This window comes from Hyaena hyaena, unplaced genomic scaffold (assembly GCF_003009895.1).
Source record: "Hyaena hyaena isolate Hyena2069 unplaced genomic scaffold, ASM300989v1 scaffold_24, whole genome shotgun sequence".
Lineage (NCBI taxonomy): Eukaryota > Metazoa > Chordata > Mammalia > Carnivora > Hyaenidae > Hyaena > Hyaena hyaena.
In genome coordinates this window covers 2,241,017-2,256,931 of record NW_024080656.1, presented here as the reverse complement: position 1 = coordinate 2,256,931, position 15,915 = coordinate 2,241,017, and the positions used below count along the sequence as shown (strand labels likewise).

Genomic DNA, 15,915 nt, shown 5'->3' with positions numbered 1-15,915 from the left:
CTGGTTTCCAGTGTCACAGATACCCGCTACTCCCAGCTGTTTCCTTGGGCTGGTCCATCAGAGACCCATCCACTCCTTGCTGACCCTTCCCAGACCGGAGAAGACTTCCTGTTTTGTTTGATGAGTAAGGATGAATAGTTAGAAGCTGTGCTTTCCTTCCTCGCAAAAGCAGAAGTGATTCTTATTCAAATGTCTCACTTTGTTATGGGTCAGACCGTAGGATCTTAATTTGTTTTCTGTATAGGTGAGGTAATGCCAGACAGTGATTATAGAATGACTATTTAACTCATATGTTCAGTTCTTTACAGAGTCTTGATTAAGTGGAAAGTCTCGGGAATTGAATATCCTGGCTGCCTGAAGTATCTGGTTAACCAGACACCTTTTCGTATTAACCTTGGTTGATTGGTCTAAAATTATTCTAGGGGCGCCTGGATGACTCAGTCGGTTAAGCGTCCGACTTCAGCTCAGGTCATGATCTCATGGTTCGTGGATTCGGGCCCTGTCTGGGTCGGTGCTGACTGCCAGCTAAAGCCTGGAGCCTGTTTCAGATTCTGTATCTCCCTCTCTCTCTGACCCTCTCCTGCTCACGCTGTCTCTCTTTCTCTCTCAGAAATAAATAAAACATTTAAAAAATTTTAAAACTTTATTCTAAATGGCCTTTAGAAAATTGATTTTTAGTCCTGCAGCATCTCAGTGGTATTTATTATTCTAGAATTAAGAATTAATGCATTTAATAATAGAAAATGTTGGGGGTGCCTGGGTGGCTCAGTTGGTTAAGCATCTGACTCTTGACTTCAGCTCAGTACATGATCTCAGTTTGTGAGTTTGAGTCCTGTGTCAGGCTTTCCTTGAAAGTTAACTTTTTAAAAAAAACAAATCTTGGACCTAAGCTTATTCCGCTTTAGAATATCTCATCCGGCTAAAACACTGCTCCAAAATTGCTTGACAATGGTGGGTTGCAATAATTTTGGAAACGTTAAATATCCTGATAACAAAAAACAGACCCTGTTCAATAACTTTCTCCTCTGGTGACAAGTTAACGTTTTGGCTGGAAACTTTGCAGATAAACATTACCTTAGAAAAAGCATTTTTTCTTCACACTGAAGTTGTCCTAAGCCTCGTGCTCATATGAATTTAAAAATTGGCTTACTGTTTCAGTCAGTAGCTCAAACAAACCTGCTGAGCCACATGCTTTTCACATAACTTTTCAAAGGGAAATTCCTGTCTGGGAAGTAATTCCAGGAAGGTCCAACAGATGGCAGAAAACCGTTTCTATGGCCCCGCGCTACTTCCACAAAGGACTTGCAGTTTGTCAAGCACTTTTATCGTCCAGAGCACTTCGAAGTTACTTTCTCTTCTGAGAAGGAAACACCTTGGTGAGTAAGAAGGCTTTTACGGCTTTTTCAATTTGTGGCATAATTCAAATATGCAGGAAAATGCCAATGATTATATAGGAAACAGGTAATAAAAAATGTTTCTTTGAAATTTTTGCAAGCTGATTTTAGGTGTCTTTTTAAAAATGTTATGAAGGTCCTTGGAGTTTACAAGATGGATAAAAAGTAGGGTGTTTTTATGGCTGCCTCGAAAAGATATAAAAATCACTAGCACTCTAGCCATAGGTCAGGAAAAAACAGGATGTTATTTCTTCTGTTTTCATCTACGTTTCTCTTCACCTGTCTTGCTCGCTCTCAGCAACATGCGCAGCAGTTTCTGCCACTCCACAGTTTATGTATTTTTATAGTAGGCAAAGGTGTTTGATCCCCCCTGTCACAAGGCACGGTAATTGTTCCTTGGTCTCTGTCACTAATGTAGAAGCGTTTTGAAAGCAGTGCTGTTCAGTTCTCTCCCTGGCTCCTGCCCCAGGGCACAGTGCTGGTCCGTAGTGAGCTCTGAACAAACGTTTATTAGATGGCACGTAGTGCGCTCTGAATAAACATTTATTAAATGGAGGAAGTGGCAGGACTGGGTCTAGCACCGAATTCTTCCAGGTCTCTTACCTCAGTGTTGACACATAATGTATTTTCTTTCGGGCGTATTTGCTAACTTGACTATGGACTCACACTTACCCTCACTTAATATTTTTTCATCTTGTCTTTTTCGTAGTCCTGATTTTCATAGATCCTATCCACCATAGTTTTTCCCCCTTGAAACACAGCATCTTCCATCTGTCTTTTTTTCTCTCTCTTTTTATGTGATGCATTAAAGAAAAAGAAACTTTTACCTATTTTCTTTTTTTACTTCCTTTTAAAGCAATTGATGAACTCTCTGAACTCCTGCTCCCTTTTCTCCCCTCTGCTTTATTTTTCATAAATAGAAAAGCTCCTGGCTGGCTTGCTAAGTGTATACATGAGAAGCCACTGGAGGATATACATGCCTTTGGAGGAATATTTGTGTTTGGGGGGCAGGATGCTCTCAGGGTAGCTGGTCAGCTTTCCTACGTGGTGGCTATGTTTCAGTCCCCTGAATACAGACCCCATGGAGGGACCTCTGGGTGGGTTCCAATCCACAGCGTCAACTACTTAGCGTTGTGTGGAAGAAGTTCTGTGTATATATTGAAATCCCAAATAATATAAGCGTGCTTCTTTAAATAGAAAATATTTTTACATTAGCTATATTTTGAGACAGATCTTTTGAGTTAAAAAAGTTCAAAATGAAAAATTTTGCAAATATATACAAAAGTATAAGAAAGAAAATTAAATGTAGCTATGATTCAGAGATCCAGAAATAATGATTATTAGCATCTGATAGATTTCTTCCCATCCTCTTTTTCCCTAGGCTTTGTGTATTTTGTCAGGTTTTAATCACATTTTACAAAATTAGACCCTCCTACGTGTACACCTTTGTATTCTCTTACTGACTTAACATTATATTATTTATAATTTATATTTAAATAAATATAAAAATTATATTTATATAATATATTACTTTAAAAGTGCAATATTTGAGGCTGCTTGCTATCCCATGTTATAGGTATAATCATTGGTTAAACCATTTTCTACACTAATCTTTATCATTTTTTTTCAATATCTCATCATGTGAGGAGTGTTTTCATAGGAATATTTTTAGGTATATTTCTGATAATTCCTTTAGAAGAAAATTCTGAAAAGTGGGATTGCTAAAATAAGGGTAAGCATGTTTTAAAAGAATTTATATATGTGACCAAATCGCCCTTCAGAAAGGTTGTACTAATTTTTCAGTTCTGCCAGTAGTAAACAAGAGTTCTTATTTTAGTCTCACTTGCCAACACTGGCTGTTATATTTTTGAATATTTCAAATTTGGCAGATAAAAATAATAATACCTCTTTTTTAAACCTTTAAGAAATAAAAATTCCCATTTGATTCACTTTATCTTTTTATGGTTAAAAATCTTAAATTATAGACATCCTAACATTCCATCTGTAAATGCTTCATTTTATATCTCTAAAAGAAGTACATTTTCCTACATGGCCGAAGAACATTATAAAAAATTAACATTTATTATTTTTTAATAGAATTTAATACTGGGTCCATCTTAAAATCCTTTCTCCCCTTGTTACTCAAGTAACTTCTTTGCTGGGTCTGCCTAAACTGATATTCAATCCAAGATAATGATTCATCTAGATATTACATCCTGTTTTGTTTTAACGTACATTTTAAAAAATTGAAGTATAGTTGATATACAATGTTACATTAGTTTTAGGCATACAACATAGTGATTCAACAAGTCTAAATGTTAGGCTATACTCACTATAAGTGTAGTTACCATCTGTCACCGTAAAACCCTTTTATAATAACATTGACTATATTTTCTAAGCTGTACCTGTTATCACCTTGACTTATTCGTTCCCTAACTGGAAGACTGTACTTCCCACTCCACTTCACCCATTTTGCCCATCCCCCCACCATCAGTTTGTTCTCTGTATTTACGGGTCTGTTTTATGCTTTTTGTTTGTTTATTCATTTGTTTTGTTTTTTAGAGTCCACATATAAGTGAAATCGTATGATATGTAACTTTCCCTGTCTGATTTACTTCACTGAGCATTATAGGTCCATTCGTGTTGTTGCAAGTGGCAAGTAATAATTATGGTTGAGTCACATTCCATTGTATAAATATACCACATCTTCTTTATCCATTCACATATGGTTGGATGCTTGAGTTGCTTCTATATCTTGGCTTTTGTAAATAATGCTGCAATAAGCATAGACTGCATTTTTATTTTTTGTGAGATTGGGCATAATTCATATTATTAACTATTGATTTTTAATTTTTGGTAAATTTTCTGAGCAAATAATGTGTTCTTAATTTTGATTGTTGAAAATTTGAAAAATACAAGTAACAGCTAAGAGGAAAATAAAATCCCTTTATAATTTTACCATGTAGAGATAATTACTATTAATATCTTGGTATGTATCTTAATTTTCCCACATATATCTATACATATTTATTGCTACACATTAAAAAAAATAAACTTTATGTTACTTACATAAAGATAGTAAGCAATTTCCCATGGAATTAGGTTTTCATTATTTTTAAAGGCCACGTAGTCATATTTAGTTATATGGAGATAGTCATAATTTATTTGACAACTCACTATTTTTAGACAATTAGATTTCTTTTTCAAAAAATATCTTATTTTGTACTGGCTGCTTTATCATACTCTTTTACTGGTTCAACAGTTTTTTAATTACTTCTCTTGGATTTTATAGACTATCACATAATCTAAAAAGAGTGATATTTCTATTTTCTGCATTCCATATTTCTGTCTCTCATTCCCCTCTCACCTTAATTGCAATGACTACAACCTCTAGAACAGTGTTAAATAGCAGTGGCCATCTTTGACATTGAATGTAACAGAAATGCCTTTAAGTTAAATACTTAATATATTTTTCATCAAGCTTTAAATTATCTTTTTATTTATTTGTTTGTTTGTTTATTTATTCAAGAGAGAATAAGAGAGAGACAGAAGAGCATGAGTGGGCCAGGGGCAGAGAGTGAGGGAGACACAGAATCCCAAGCAGGTTCCAGGCTCTGAGCTGTCAGCACAGAGCCCTATGCGGGGCTCAAATTCATGAACCCTGAAATCATGACCTGAGACAAAGTTAGATGCTCAACCAACTGAGCCACCCAGGTGCCCTCCCCATTTTTTCTTTTTGATTTTTTTTAATGTTTATTTTTGAGAGAGAGAGAGAGACCTAATGTGAGTCGGGGAGGGACAAAGAGAGAGGGAGACACAGAATCCAGAGCAGGCTCCAGGTTCTGAGATGTCAGCACAGAGCCCAAGGGAGAACCCCAAACTCACAAACCCCTAGATCATTATTTGAGCTGAAGTCAGATGCTTAACCCACTGAGCCACCCAGGCACCCCTCAAAGTATCTTTTCAGTATCTACTTTAATTAAAGTTATATATTTGGTCAAAGATGAATGCTAAATTTAAAAAGTGAATTTTTAATATCCATGGAGATGCTCATCTGTTCTCCTTTTATCTATTGATATATTATTGTCATAGATTTTCTAATAATATGCCATTCTTACTTATTAGAAACATATTAATTAATCATAATGTGCTATTCCTTCAGTATAGAGCTAGATGGATTAGGGTTTCTTTATTCTAAGCTTCTCACCACCCTCAAATGATTGGAGTTTACCTCTTTTAATTGTATTTTCCAATAATTACTCTTAATTTTATAATATACATACTTAAACTTATATTTTTCTTGAATTAACTGGTCTCTATCTATAGATTCTCCTCAGTCAGGCAAGGATCATAACATGCTTTTAGTTCACTCTCTTCCTCTCCCCCACTGTCCACTAATTCCCTTGCAATTGTTGGCATTTTTTTTTTTTAAATGTATACTTTAATAAGTATATAAACAATTAGGTAAGCTTGTAAAGAAGCCGACCAACATATATATATTAGGAGATATAAGTGTCCATCTAAATGTTCTATTTCTTTTTTTTTTAAGAGTATTTATTCAAGTTGTTTAATGTATAATTTCTCATGTGCCAGTTTGGAAGTCCTTTATTGTAAAGACTATTCTTTTGTCTGATGACAAACAGCAGCCACATTGTCAGTGATTACTCTGGACCTCCACGTTGGATATATTCAATTTCTTCTTGAGACACAAGCTTCCTTCTGTATTTCTGAGGTAATGTTTTTATAATTTCTGCAGTGTCTGGTGGACCCTGATGCATCAGCAAATCTGGTGATTTACTTCCCTTAGAATGCTGTGAAATTGAAGAAGAGTGAGATGGTAGTCTTGCTGATCTCAAAACTTCTGATACATTGGGTTTAGGATTGTCTCTTCTGTCAGGGAACCTTATTAATGGAGTATGTGGCTTGACTACCTGAACGACCCTGCTGGCAGACGCCATCTTGCTGCCCATCATGACCCCCAATTGTTGGCATTTTTAGTTCTAGATTGTTATTGAAATTTTTGTCATCAATACTTATTGGAATTTAGCAATAAATTTTCCTACTTTCCTTGCAAAATATTCCTTCTCACATCCCTGTTATTGCTTTTTGGGGGATGGGGTGATAAAGTTATCAGCTTATTTTTCAGAGGATACTCTATCCTCTGGTAATTTAGATGGTGGATCTGTCTTCCATGTCTTTTAGTATTTCTTTCATATTCCATCTCTTATGCTTCTTGTGCTGTGTTCTGGGAAAATTCCTCTCTGGATGTTCTATCTCACTAATTCTCACATCAGCATTGCCACACTGCAATTCAACTCATATAATGAGGCTTCCATTTTAATTATTAAGTTTTAATTTCCATGATTCCTACTCCATTCTTTTTTTAAGAATTCTTATCTCTCTCTGAGGATATCTATTATCAATGGCAATTATGCTCTTTTATCTGTTTCCTTGGGTGTTAACCTCTCTTATATCTTGAGTTTGATTCCTTTCTATTATGGTGTTTGCTTTGTAAGTGCCATGGGCTTTTATATTGTGGAACCTAAAATGTGGTTGAGGCTCCATATCAAACTGCTTGTTGATCTGTTTTCACAGCCTATTTATCAAGAGGGTGAACCAAAGTAGTCTATATTAATTTTAAATTGCTGCTATAGCAAATTACCACAAACCTAGTGGCCAAAAAACAGATTTATTACCTTACAGCTCTATAAGTTAGTACTCCAACGTAAGTTTTTGGTCTTACGTAAAGATGTTGACAAGATTACATTTCTTATGGAGGCTCTAGAAAAGAACGTATTTACTTCCTTTTTTGAGCTACTGAATGCTGTCTGCATTTCTTGGCTCATGGCACCTTCCTCAGGGCAACTCAATTTCTTCTTACATCATATCACTCTGACCTCTTCTTCTGCCTCCCTGTTCAGTTTTTAAGGACACTTGTGACTACACTGATGCCACCTGAATAATCCAGGATAACCCTCTTACTTTAAGATCAGCAGATTAATAAATTTAATTCAATCTTCAACTTGAGTTCCCTTTTTCCATGTAATAGAATATTCACAAGTTCTGGGATTAGGAGGTTAGTATCTTTTGGAAGCTAGTCCTCTATCATAGTCCAGTCTGCTTGTGGATTTCAGAGACTTTTCTTGTCTTCAGGTCCCCCAAAGACTTTTCTTCCTTTCTTTTCTTTCTATGTGTGTGTATTTTTTCCACCATCATTCTGGGGATTTAGAGCAGAGGAGGAGATTAGAGTATGTGCATATCACCCTGTTGACTCAATTTTTAATGTTTGCAATTGAAAACATAATTTTTTTTTTGATCCAGAAAATGTTTAGGACATTTAAAAAGTGGTTTAAAAGGTTTATTTTGGGGATGCCTGAGTGGCTCAGTCAGTTAAGTGTCTGACTCTTGGTTTCAGCTCAGGTCATGATCTCATGGTTTGTGGGTTCTAGCCCCACACGAAGCTCTGTGCTGACAGTGTGGAGACTGTTTGAGATTCTCTCTTTCCTCTCTTTCTGCCCGTCCCCTGCTTACTCTGCCTCTCCTTCAAAATGACTTTGACAATTTCTGCTTTGGGGTGTTTATTAAAAAATTTATTTGACTTAAGAATCAATATTAGTAAATGCTGCATGAAACCTGGGGATTTAGATATAAAATATTCTTTTTTTTATAGGGTCTAAGTCTCTATTAAATCCTTTATTATTTCATTCAAATCTTCCTATGTTTATCTTATGCTGTTTGATCTAATTGTAACCCAAAGAAATGCATTACATGTTTTCACCTTCAAACATCTCTGTGTTTTTAGCATTATTACTTTGTAAATTTTGATCCAGTTATTCACTGAGTAAGTATTCTTATCTGTTATATTTTCATTGTGGGCTGTTTGTTTTAACCCGTATGAAGTAGTAGTCTCTTTTATCCTCATTGCCCAAGTGTCTGATACTTTGACCTAATGGAGAATTATATATAAAAACTGTAATTCCTGATGAATACAGCCACCTAGTGTTCTTATCTTAAACCTCTTTACAAGTATTGTATGACTTACACATCTCAGAATGTAATATGCACCCTCAAATCCCTCCCTGCCTCTTTTTCCCCAGTTTTATTGAGATATCAATAACACATAACACTATAAGTTTAAGGTCTGCAATGTGATAATCATATATTATGATTATATATGTGTGTGTGTGTATATATATGTATGTATGTATGTATATATGTATGTATGTATATGTCTCAAAATGGTCAACATAACATTAGTTAACACATCTGTCACCTCATACAATGATCTTTTATTTTTGGTTTTAGAAACTCTCTTAGAAACTCTCAAGTACATAATACCCTACTGTTAACTATAATCACCAGGCTGCACATTAGATCCTCAGAACTCATTCATCTTATATCTGGAAGTTTGTACCCTTTGACCAACATCTCATTTCCCCTGTCTCCCAGACCTTGGCAACCCCTTTCTACTATCTGTTTCTATCTGTTTGGCTTTTTTAGATTCTACATATAAGTGAGATCATACGGTATTTATTTTTCTCTGACTTTATTTCACTTAGCCTCATGTCCTTAAGGTCTATCCATGTTGTCACAAATGGGAGAATATCCTTATTTTAAGGGCTAACCAATATTCCATTATATCTATCTCTATCTCACATTTTCTTTATCTATTCATCTGTCAATGGACACCTATGTTGTTTCCATGCCTTGGCTATTGTGAATGATGCTGCAATGAATATAGGATGCATGATTTTTGTGACAGTGATTTCATTGTCTTCAGATATATGCCCATATGTGGGATTGCTGGATCATATGGCAATTCTATTTTTAAGTTTTTGAGGAAACGCCTTACTGTTTTCCGCAATGGCTACACCAATTTACATTCCCACCAGTGGTTCACAGGGGGTCCGTTTTCTCAACATATTTGTCACCGAAGGTTATCTTTTGTCTTTTTGATAATATCCGTTCAAACAAATGTGAGGTGATTGTCCATGGTGGTTTTGATTTCCATTTTCCTGATGATCAGTGACATTGAGCATCTTCTGATATACTAGTTGGCTATTTTGTATCTCTTCTTTAGAAAATGTCTGTTCAGGTGTTTTGTCCATTTTTAACCAAATTATTTTTTAAAATTTATTATTATTATTAGCTATGGAGTTATATGAGTTCCTTATATATTTTGGATATTAATCCCTTATCAGATAAATATACTTATAAATATTTTCTTCCAATTTTTTAGCTGGTTTTGCATTTTGTTGCTGTTTCTTTTGATGTCTATTTGCTTTTTAGTTTGATGTAGTCTCATTTGTTTATTTTTGTTTTTGTTGCCTGTGTTTTTGGTGTCAGATCCGAAAATTTATTGCCAACACCAATGTCAGGGAGATTTCTCTCCATGTTTCCTTTTAGGAGTTTTGTGATTTCAAGTCTTATAGCTAAGTCTTTAATCCACTTGCAATAATTTTTTGTAAGTGGAGTAAGAGGTCCACTTCTTTTGCATGTGCATTTTCAGTTTTCCCAACACCATTCACTAAAGAGACTACACTTTCCTTATCAAGTATTTTTAACACCCTTGTCAAATATTGGTTGACTGTATATGCATGGGTTTATTTCTAGGCTCTTGATTCTTTTCCATACTATGTGTCTGTTTTTATGCTATTAACATACAAGGCCATACTGTTTTGATTAGTATAGCTTTGTAGTATAGTTTGAAATGAGGAAGTGTGACGCCTCTAGCTTTGTTCCATCTTAGGATTGCTCTGGCTAGTTGGAGTCTTTTGTAATTTCATATGAATTTTAGAATTATTTTTTTCTACTTTTGTCAAAAATGCCATTGGAATTTTGCCATTGGAGATTGCACTGAATCTATAGATAGCTTTGGGTAGTGTGTACATTTTAATAATTTAGCAATATTAAGAAATTAACAATTCTGATCCATAAATATGGGATATCTTTCTATTTATTTGTGTCTTCTTGAGCTTCTTTTATCAAAATTTTATAGTTTTCAGTATACAGGTCTTTCACCTCCTTGGTTGAATTTATTCCTAGGTATTTTATTCTTTTTGATGCATTTCTAAATGGGATTGTTTTCTTTTTCAGATAGTTTGTTGTTAATGCATAGGTATGCAACTGTTTGTATGTTGGTTTTGTATCCTGCAACTTCACTGAATTTTTGTTTTTTTTTTTTAAATGAAATCTTTCAGGCTCTCTACATGAAAGATCATACGTCTGCAAACAGAGATATGCAAACAGAGAGAGGAATAAAATTCCTTCCTACCCTTTGTTAAGGAGTTTATTTTCCTGAGACAAATGTAGAGTATGCCATGTTTCCCTTAATATGTTCCTGATACCTCTCATAAATGTAGCTGCTTTTGGACCCCTCCATTAATTTTCTACCCTTCTTTGTTTTTTGGTGGCAAGCTAAGTTTTTAAAAGTTTCTGTTTTCATGGGTGTTTTGCTGGGTGTTTGGGGAGAGGTTCTAGAAGAGAAGAAGTGAGGGACTTTTAACCATATGCCATTTTGTAATGAAATTCTCCAACCCAGAAGAGTTTTACTTTTTCAAAGAATGGCTAATTGAAACCTGACTTATCTCTTAACTATTTTACTATTTCAAATATACCCTTAGATGATGAACAGTGGATCTTTTTGTTAATAAGGCTGAATAACAAGTAATCAAAATCTGCTTTCAATTATTTCTGCTACACAAGGCCCTATTTAAGAAATGTTGTCTGCTCTTGTCTCTGGGGAACTTCTAGATGTTTACTTATGCAGATCAGCTCCTGAATGGGGTAGAGTGAACCTCACATTCCATCCTTTTGTATCAGTTGCAAGTAAGGGGTCTGTGGGTTCAAGCACCTGCCTCCACCCTTCAGACAGGTTTATCTTTTCTCATTCACTCAGCACCAGTGTCATGAATATCATTGTCTATAATTTGTCATGGTACAGTGAGATGTTCTGGGCTCTGGAAAAGCTGTTATCTCTTATATACAGCAGCTTCAAATTTACATGCCTTCTGACTTCTTCATTGTACTTTTTAATATTTCTCTATCTTTTCCTATTTTATCAGTGTGTCTGCTGTAGGAACTTGATGTTTTCAGATTATCTAATGCCAAATCCTGTCTCTCTCAATTTATTACTTTTGGTCTAATGTGAGTTGGAAAAACACATACCCATTTTTATGGGAATTGTGTCAAAGAATGAGATCCTGTGACTAAAAAAAAAAAACCTTTCTATGACCACAAAGAGTAGAGTATATATTTGATCTCATCTACCTCTTCCTGGTCTGTAAGACTACTTCTAACATCTACTTGTAGGTGGTTTCTAGACAGGTGTGGTCATGGGCACTCTAGTATAGGTGCAGGTTGCTGCCTAGAGGCCATCACAGCTGCCATTGCTGCTTTTAGGATACTGTTTTGGGAGTTAGGCAGCTGTGGATCCCCATATATCTGCTAGCTTTTGTTCCCTGCAGGATCTCATAAATTCTTTTCCATGCGGATCAGAGCTGGAATGATGTAGACTCATGAGTGTATGTCTTAGTTTCTGAGACTAGCTTCTTGCTTGCCCTTTTGCATGATTATAGCCCCACCCCTTTGTGTCAGTCACAAGCATGGGATCTGTGGGCTAGTGTGCCTGCTTCCACCCCTCCCACTAGTCAGAAATGCCCAGTTTGAACTATATTAATCATATCTTCTCAAATGGCTCCATGAACAGCGGTATCATCTCTGCCAGCCCAGCCACAACTTGTTTTGGTGAGGTCAAATCATTGAGGTGGAGGAAGTAGGTGGTTCTTCCTTGTAACACAAACTTGGCCTTATTCCAATCTTCACCCTCACAAAAGGATTTACCCTATCATGTGCCACAGAGATTTAGCCATCAAGCCACAGGTAGATTGGCTTTCCAACCTGTCACCCACCTTCTGCTCCGTTCCTGTTATATAATGTTGCCTTGACCAAATTGAGTTGAGAATCTGAAAGTCTGGCCAATGTTGGGCATGGCTTCACAATGACCACCACGAGTTTTTCTCAGGCTCACCTAATCATTCAGACTCACAGCCCCAATAGACCACACTTGGTCCATTTTTATCAGAAAGATATAGGAGAGGAAATATAACACAGGCTTCCTACTTTTGTACTTATAGTTCGTACACAGTCCTTTTAACATGGATGCTATTTACCATTCAGGAGTCATTTTTACCTAAAAGTAATGTTTTTTGATAACACAGTGGACATTCTACATTTCAGGTTTTCAGAAAAGAGCTAGAAAGTTAATCCTAGGTAAGATTAGTCACTGGAGAAAGAGATAAATGGGTTTGTTAACCCTTTACCCATGAGAAGTCACTGGTTGCAGCAGATGACAGAGTTTAGTGCCAAATTGAATACTGGTGTAGATTCTTGAGAATGTCTTGTAGTTTCTGGGAATAGCTCCTTGATTGCCCTTTTGTACAATTTTAGATTATCAAATGGAGCGATATAACATTTTGGAGGGATAAAAGGATTGCCCTTTAAAAGAGAATAAAGTATCCTCTGAAAAGAGACCATAGTCATGGAGTTAGCTTTTAAGAGAGTTGATTTAAAGTCTTTGTCTAGGAAGTCAATACCTGTGCTTCTTCGGAAACCATTTCTATTAACTTTTTCTCCTTTTTTATCCAGTTTTTCAAATCCCTTTTGACTTTATTTTTATGTTTGGTGTAAGGAGTTTTCCAGTTTTCCCAACACCATTTGCTGCAGAGACTGTCTTTTCCTCATTGTATATTCTTGCCTTTTTTATTGTAGATGAATGGGCCATGTAAATGTGGGTTTATTTCTGGGATCTCTATTCTGCTCTGTTGATCTATGTGTCTATTATTGTGCCAATATCATTTTTTTATTACTATAGCTTTGCAGTGTATCTTGAAACCTAAGACTGTGATACCTTTGCTTTGTTCTTCTTTCCCAAGATTTCTTTGGCTAGTCAGGGTCTTTTGTTGTTCCATACAAATTTTCACATTGTTTGTTCTAGTTCTGTGAAAAACGATGTTGGCATATTGCATTAAACTTGTAGATTGCCTTCGGTAGTATGGACATTTTAACAAACAGATTCTTCCAGTCACTAAGCATGGGATATCTTTTAATTTTTTGTGTGTCATCTTCACTTTCTTCCATCAGTGTTATAGTTTTTGGAGTACAGATCTTTCACCTTCTTGGTTAAGTTTATTCCTAAGTATTTTATTATTTTTGGTGCAACTATAACTGTATTGACATTCTTAATTTCCAATTGTACAACATAGAAGAAATGGATAAAATCCATTTGTACCCTTCTGAAACAGAACCAGGAAGAAGAAAATGTGAACAGACTGATGATTAGTAATAAAATTGGATTAGTAATAAAAAAACTCCAAGCAAACAAAAGTCCAAGACCAGGTGGCTTCACAGATGAATTCTACCAAACATTAAAGAAGAGTTAATATCTAGTCTTGTCAAAGTATTCTAAAAAATAGAAGAGAAAGAAAAATTTCCAAATTCATTCTATGAGACCAATGTTACCTTGTTATCAAAGCCAGATAAAGACACTCAAAGAGAGAGAGAGAGAACTTTAAGCCAATTATCTCTGATGAACATAGATGCAAAAATCCTCAACAAAATATTAGCAAAGTGAATCCAATAATACACTGAAAAAAAATCACTCACCACTATCAAATGGGATTTATTCCAGGGATTAAAGGTGGTTCGGTATTTGCAAACCAATCAATGTGATACATTACATCAACAAGAGTAAGGATAAAACCATATGATCATCTCAATAGATGCAGAAACAGCATTGACAAAGTATAACATCCATTCATGGTGAAAACTATCATCAATTAGGTTTACAGAGAATATATCTCAACATAATAAAGGCCTTATATGAAAATACACAGCTAACATCATAATGGTGAAAAACAGAGAGCTTTTCCTCTAAGATCAGAAACAAGGCAAGACTGTCCACTGTCACCACTTTTATTCAACATGGTACTGGAAGTCCTAGCCACAGCAATCAGACAGGAAAAAGAAATAAAATGCATCCAAATTGGCAAGAAAGAAGTACAGTTTTCACTATTTGCACCTGACATGGTACTATGTATAGAAAACCCTAAAGAGGTCAACAATAACAACAAAATCTACTAGAATTGATAAATGAATTCAGTAAAGTCACAGGATACAAAATTAATATACAGAAATTTTGTTGCATTTCTATATACTTCTATTTTAAATTAATAGACTCTAATTTTTAGAGCAGTTTTAGTTTTACAGAAAAATTGAGTAAATAGTCCAGAAAGTTCTCATGTGCCCCTTCTCCACTAGACACAGTTTTTCCTATTACAGTATTTTGCATTAGTGTCATATGTTATATAAGTGATATATTATTATTAACTAAAGTCCATAATTTACATTTGGATTCAGCCTTTGTGATGTATAGTTCTGTGGGCTTTGAAAAATGCATAAGGTCATATATCCACAATTACAATATCATATGGAAGGAACAGTTTTACTGCCCTAAAAATCCTCTGTGCCCTGTTATTCATCCCTCCCTCTCTGAAACCCTAGAAACCACCGATCTTTTTATCTTTGGTTTTGCCTTTTTATGAATGTCATAGAGCTGGAATTTTACAGCACATAGCCTTTTCAGATTTGGTTCTTTTACTTAGAAATATGCATTCTGGTGCCTCCATGACTCTTTGTGGCTTGATTGCTTATTTCTTTTCAGCACTGAATAACATTCCATTGTTTGGATCTACAGCAGTTTGTTTACCTTTCAACCTGCTGAAGGACTCTTGCTGCTTTTAGTTCTGGGGAGTTACGAATAAACCTGCTGTAATCTACATGCAAACTTTTCCTGTGGACTAGATTTTCAATTCATTTGGGTAAATACCTAGGCTTGTAATTGCCAGATAGTATAGTAAGAGTATATTTATCTCTGTAAAAAACTATAAGACTGTCTTCCAAAATGTCTGTACTATTTTGAATTCCCACCAAAAATGAATGAAAGTCCCTACTGCTCCATACCCTCACCAATATTTGGTGTTGTTTCAGGATTTGGGCCATTTTAACAGGAGTGTAATGGTATCTCATTGTTTCAATTTGCAATTCTCTGATGACGTATGAGATCGAGTATCTTTTCATATGATTATTTGCTATTTGGTGAGGTCTCTGTTCAGATCTTTTGTCCATTTTTAAATTGTGTTATTTTCTTATTGCTGAATTTAAGAGTTTATTGTATGTTTTGGACACAAGTCTTTTATCAGATATGTGTTGTGTAAATATTTTCTCCTAATCAGTGACTTGTTTTTTCATTGCCTTAATAGTGTCTTTAGCAAAGTAGAAAATTTTAATTTTAATGAAGTCCAATTTAACAGTATTTTCTTTGATGGATTGTGCTTTTGTTGTTGTATCTAAAAAGTAATCTCCAAACCCAGGATTACCTAAATTTTCCCCTATATTTTCCCCTAGAAGCTTTCTAGTTTTACATTTTACATTTAGGTTTCTTTCTTTCTTTTTTTTTTTTTTT

At 35.1% G+C, this 15,915-nt stretch overlaps 3 protein-coding genes across 3 annotated transcripts in view; 2 read left to right on the top strand and 1 right to left on the bottom strand.

The window, feature by feature from the left end:
* The first annotated feature begins 1,307 nt into the window (after positions 1–1,307).
* Positions 1,308–15,915, top strand: part of TLR1 (toll like receptor 1) — a 47,663-nt gene continuing 33,055 nt past the window's right edge. The window contains exon 1 of the mRNA XM_039226970.1: positions 1,308–1,376. The gene's annotated coding sequence lies outside the window, so the exon portion shown is untranslated. The remainder of the gene's footprint in view (positions 1,377–15,915) is intronic.
* Positions 1,314–15,915, top strand: part of TLR6 (toll like receptor 6) — a 20,409-nt gene continuing 5,807 nt past the window's right edge. The window contains exon 1 of the mRNA XM_039226969.1: positions 1,314–1,376. The gene's annotated coding sequence lies outside the window, so the exon portion shown is untranslated. The remainder of the gene's footprint in view (positions 1,377–15,915) is intronic.
* Positions 5,931–6,367, bottom strand: LOC120228519 (28S ribosomal protein S36, mitochondrial-like). The gene has a single exon (XM_039226972.1). The coding sequence runs from the start codon at positions 6,365–6,367 to the stop codon at positions 6,056–6,058; it is 312 nt and encodes a 103-aa protein (XP_039082903.1). The 3' UTR covers positions 5,931–6,055.

What these genes read in the sequence shown, in the direction of transcription:
- LOC120228519 (XM_039226972.1), bottom strand. Translation starts at nt 6,367, where the DNA reads ATGATGGGCAGCAAGATGGCGTCTGCCAGCAGGGTCGTTCAGGTAGTC.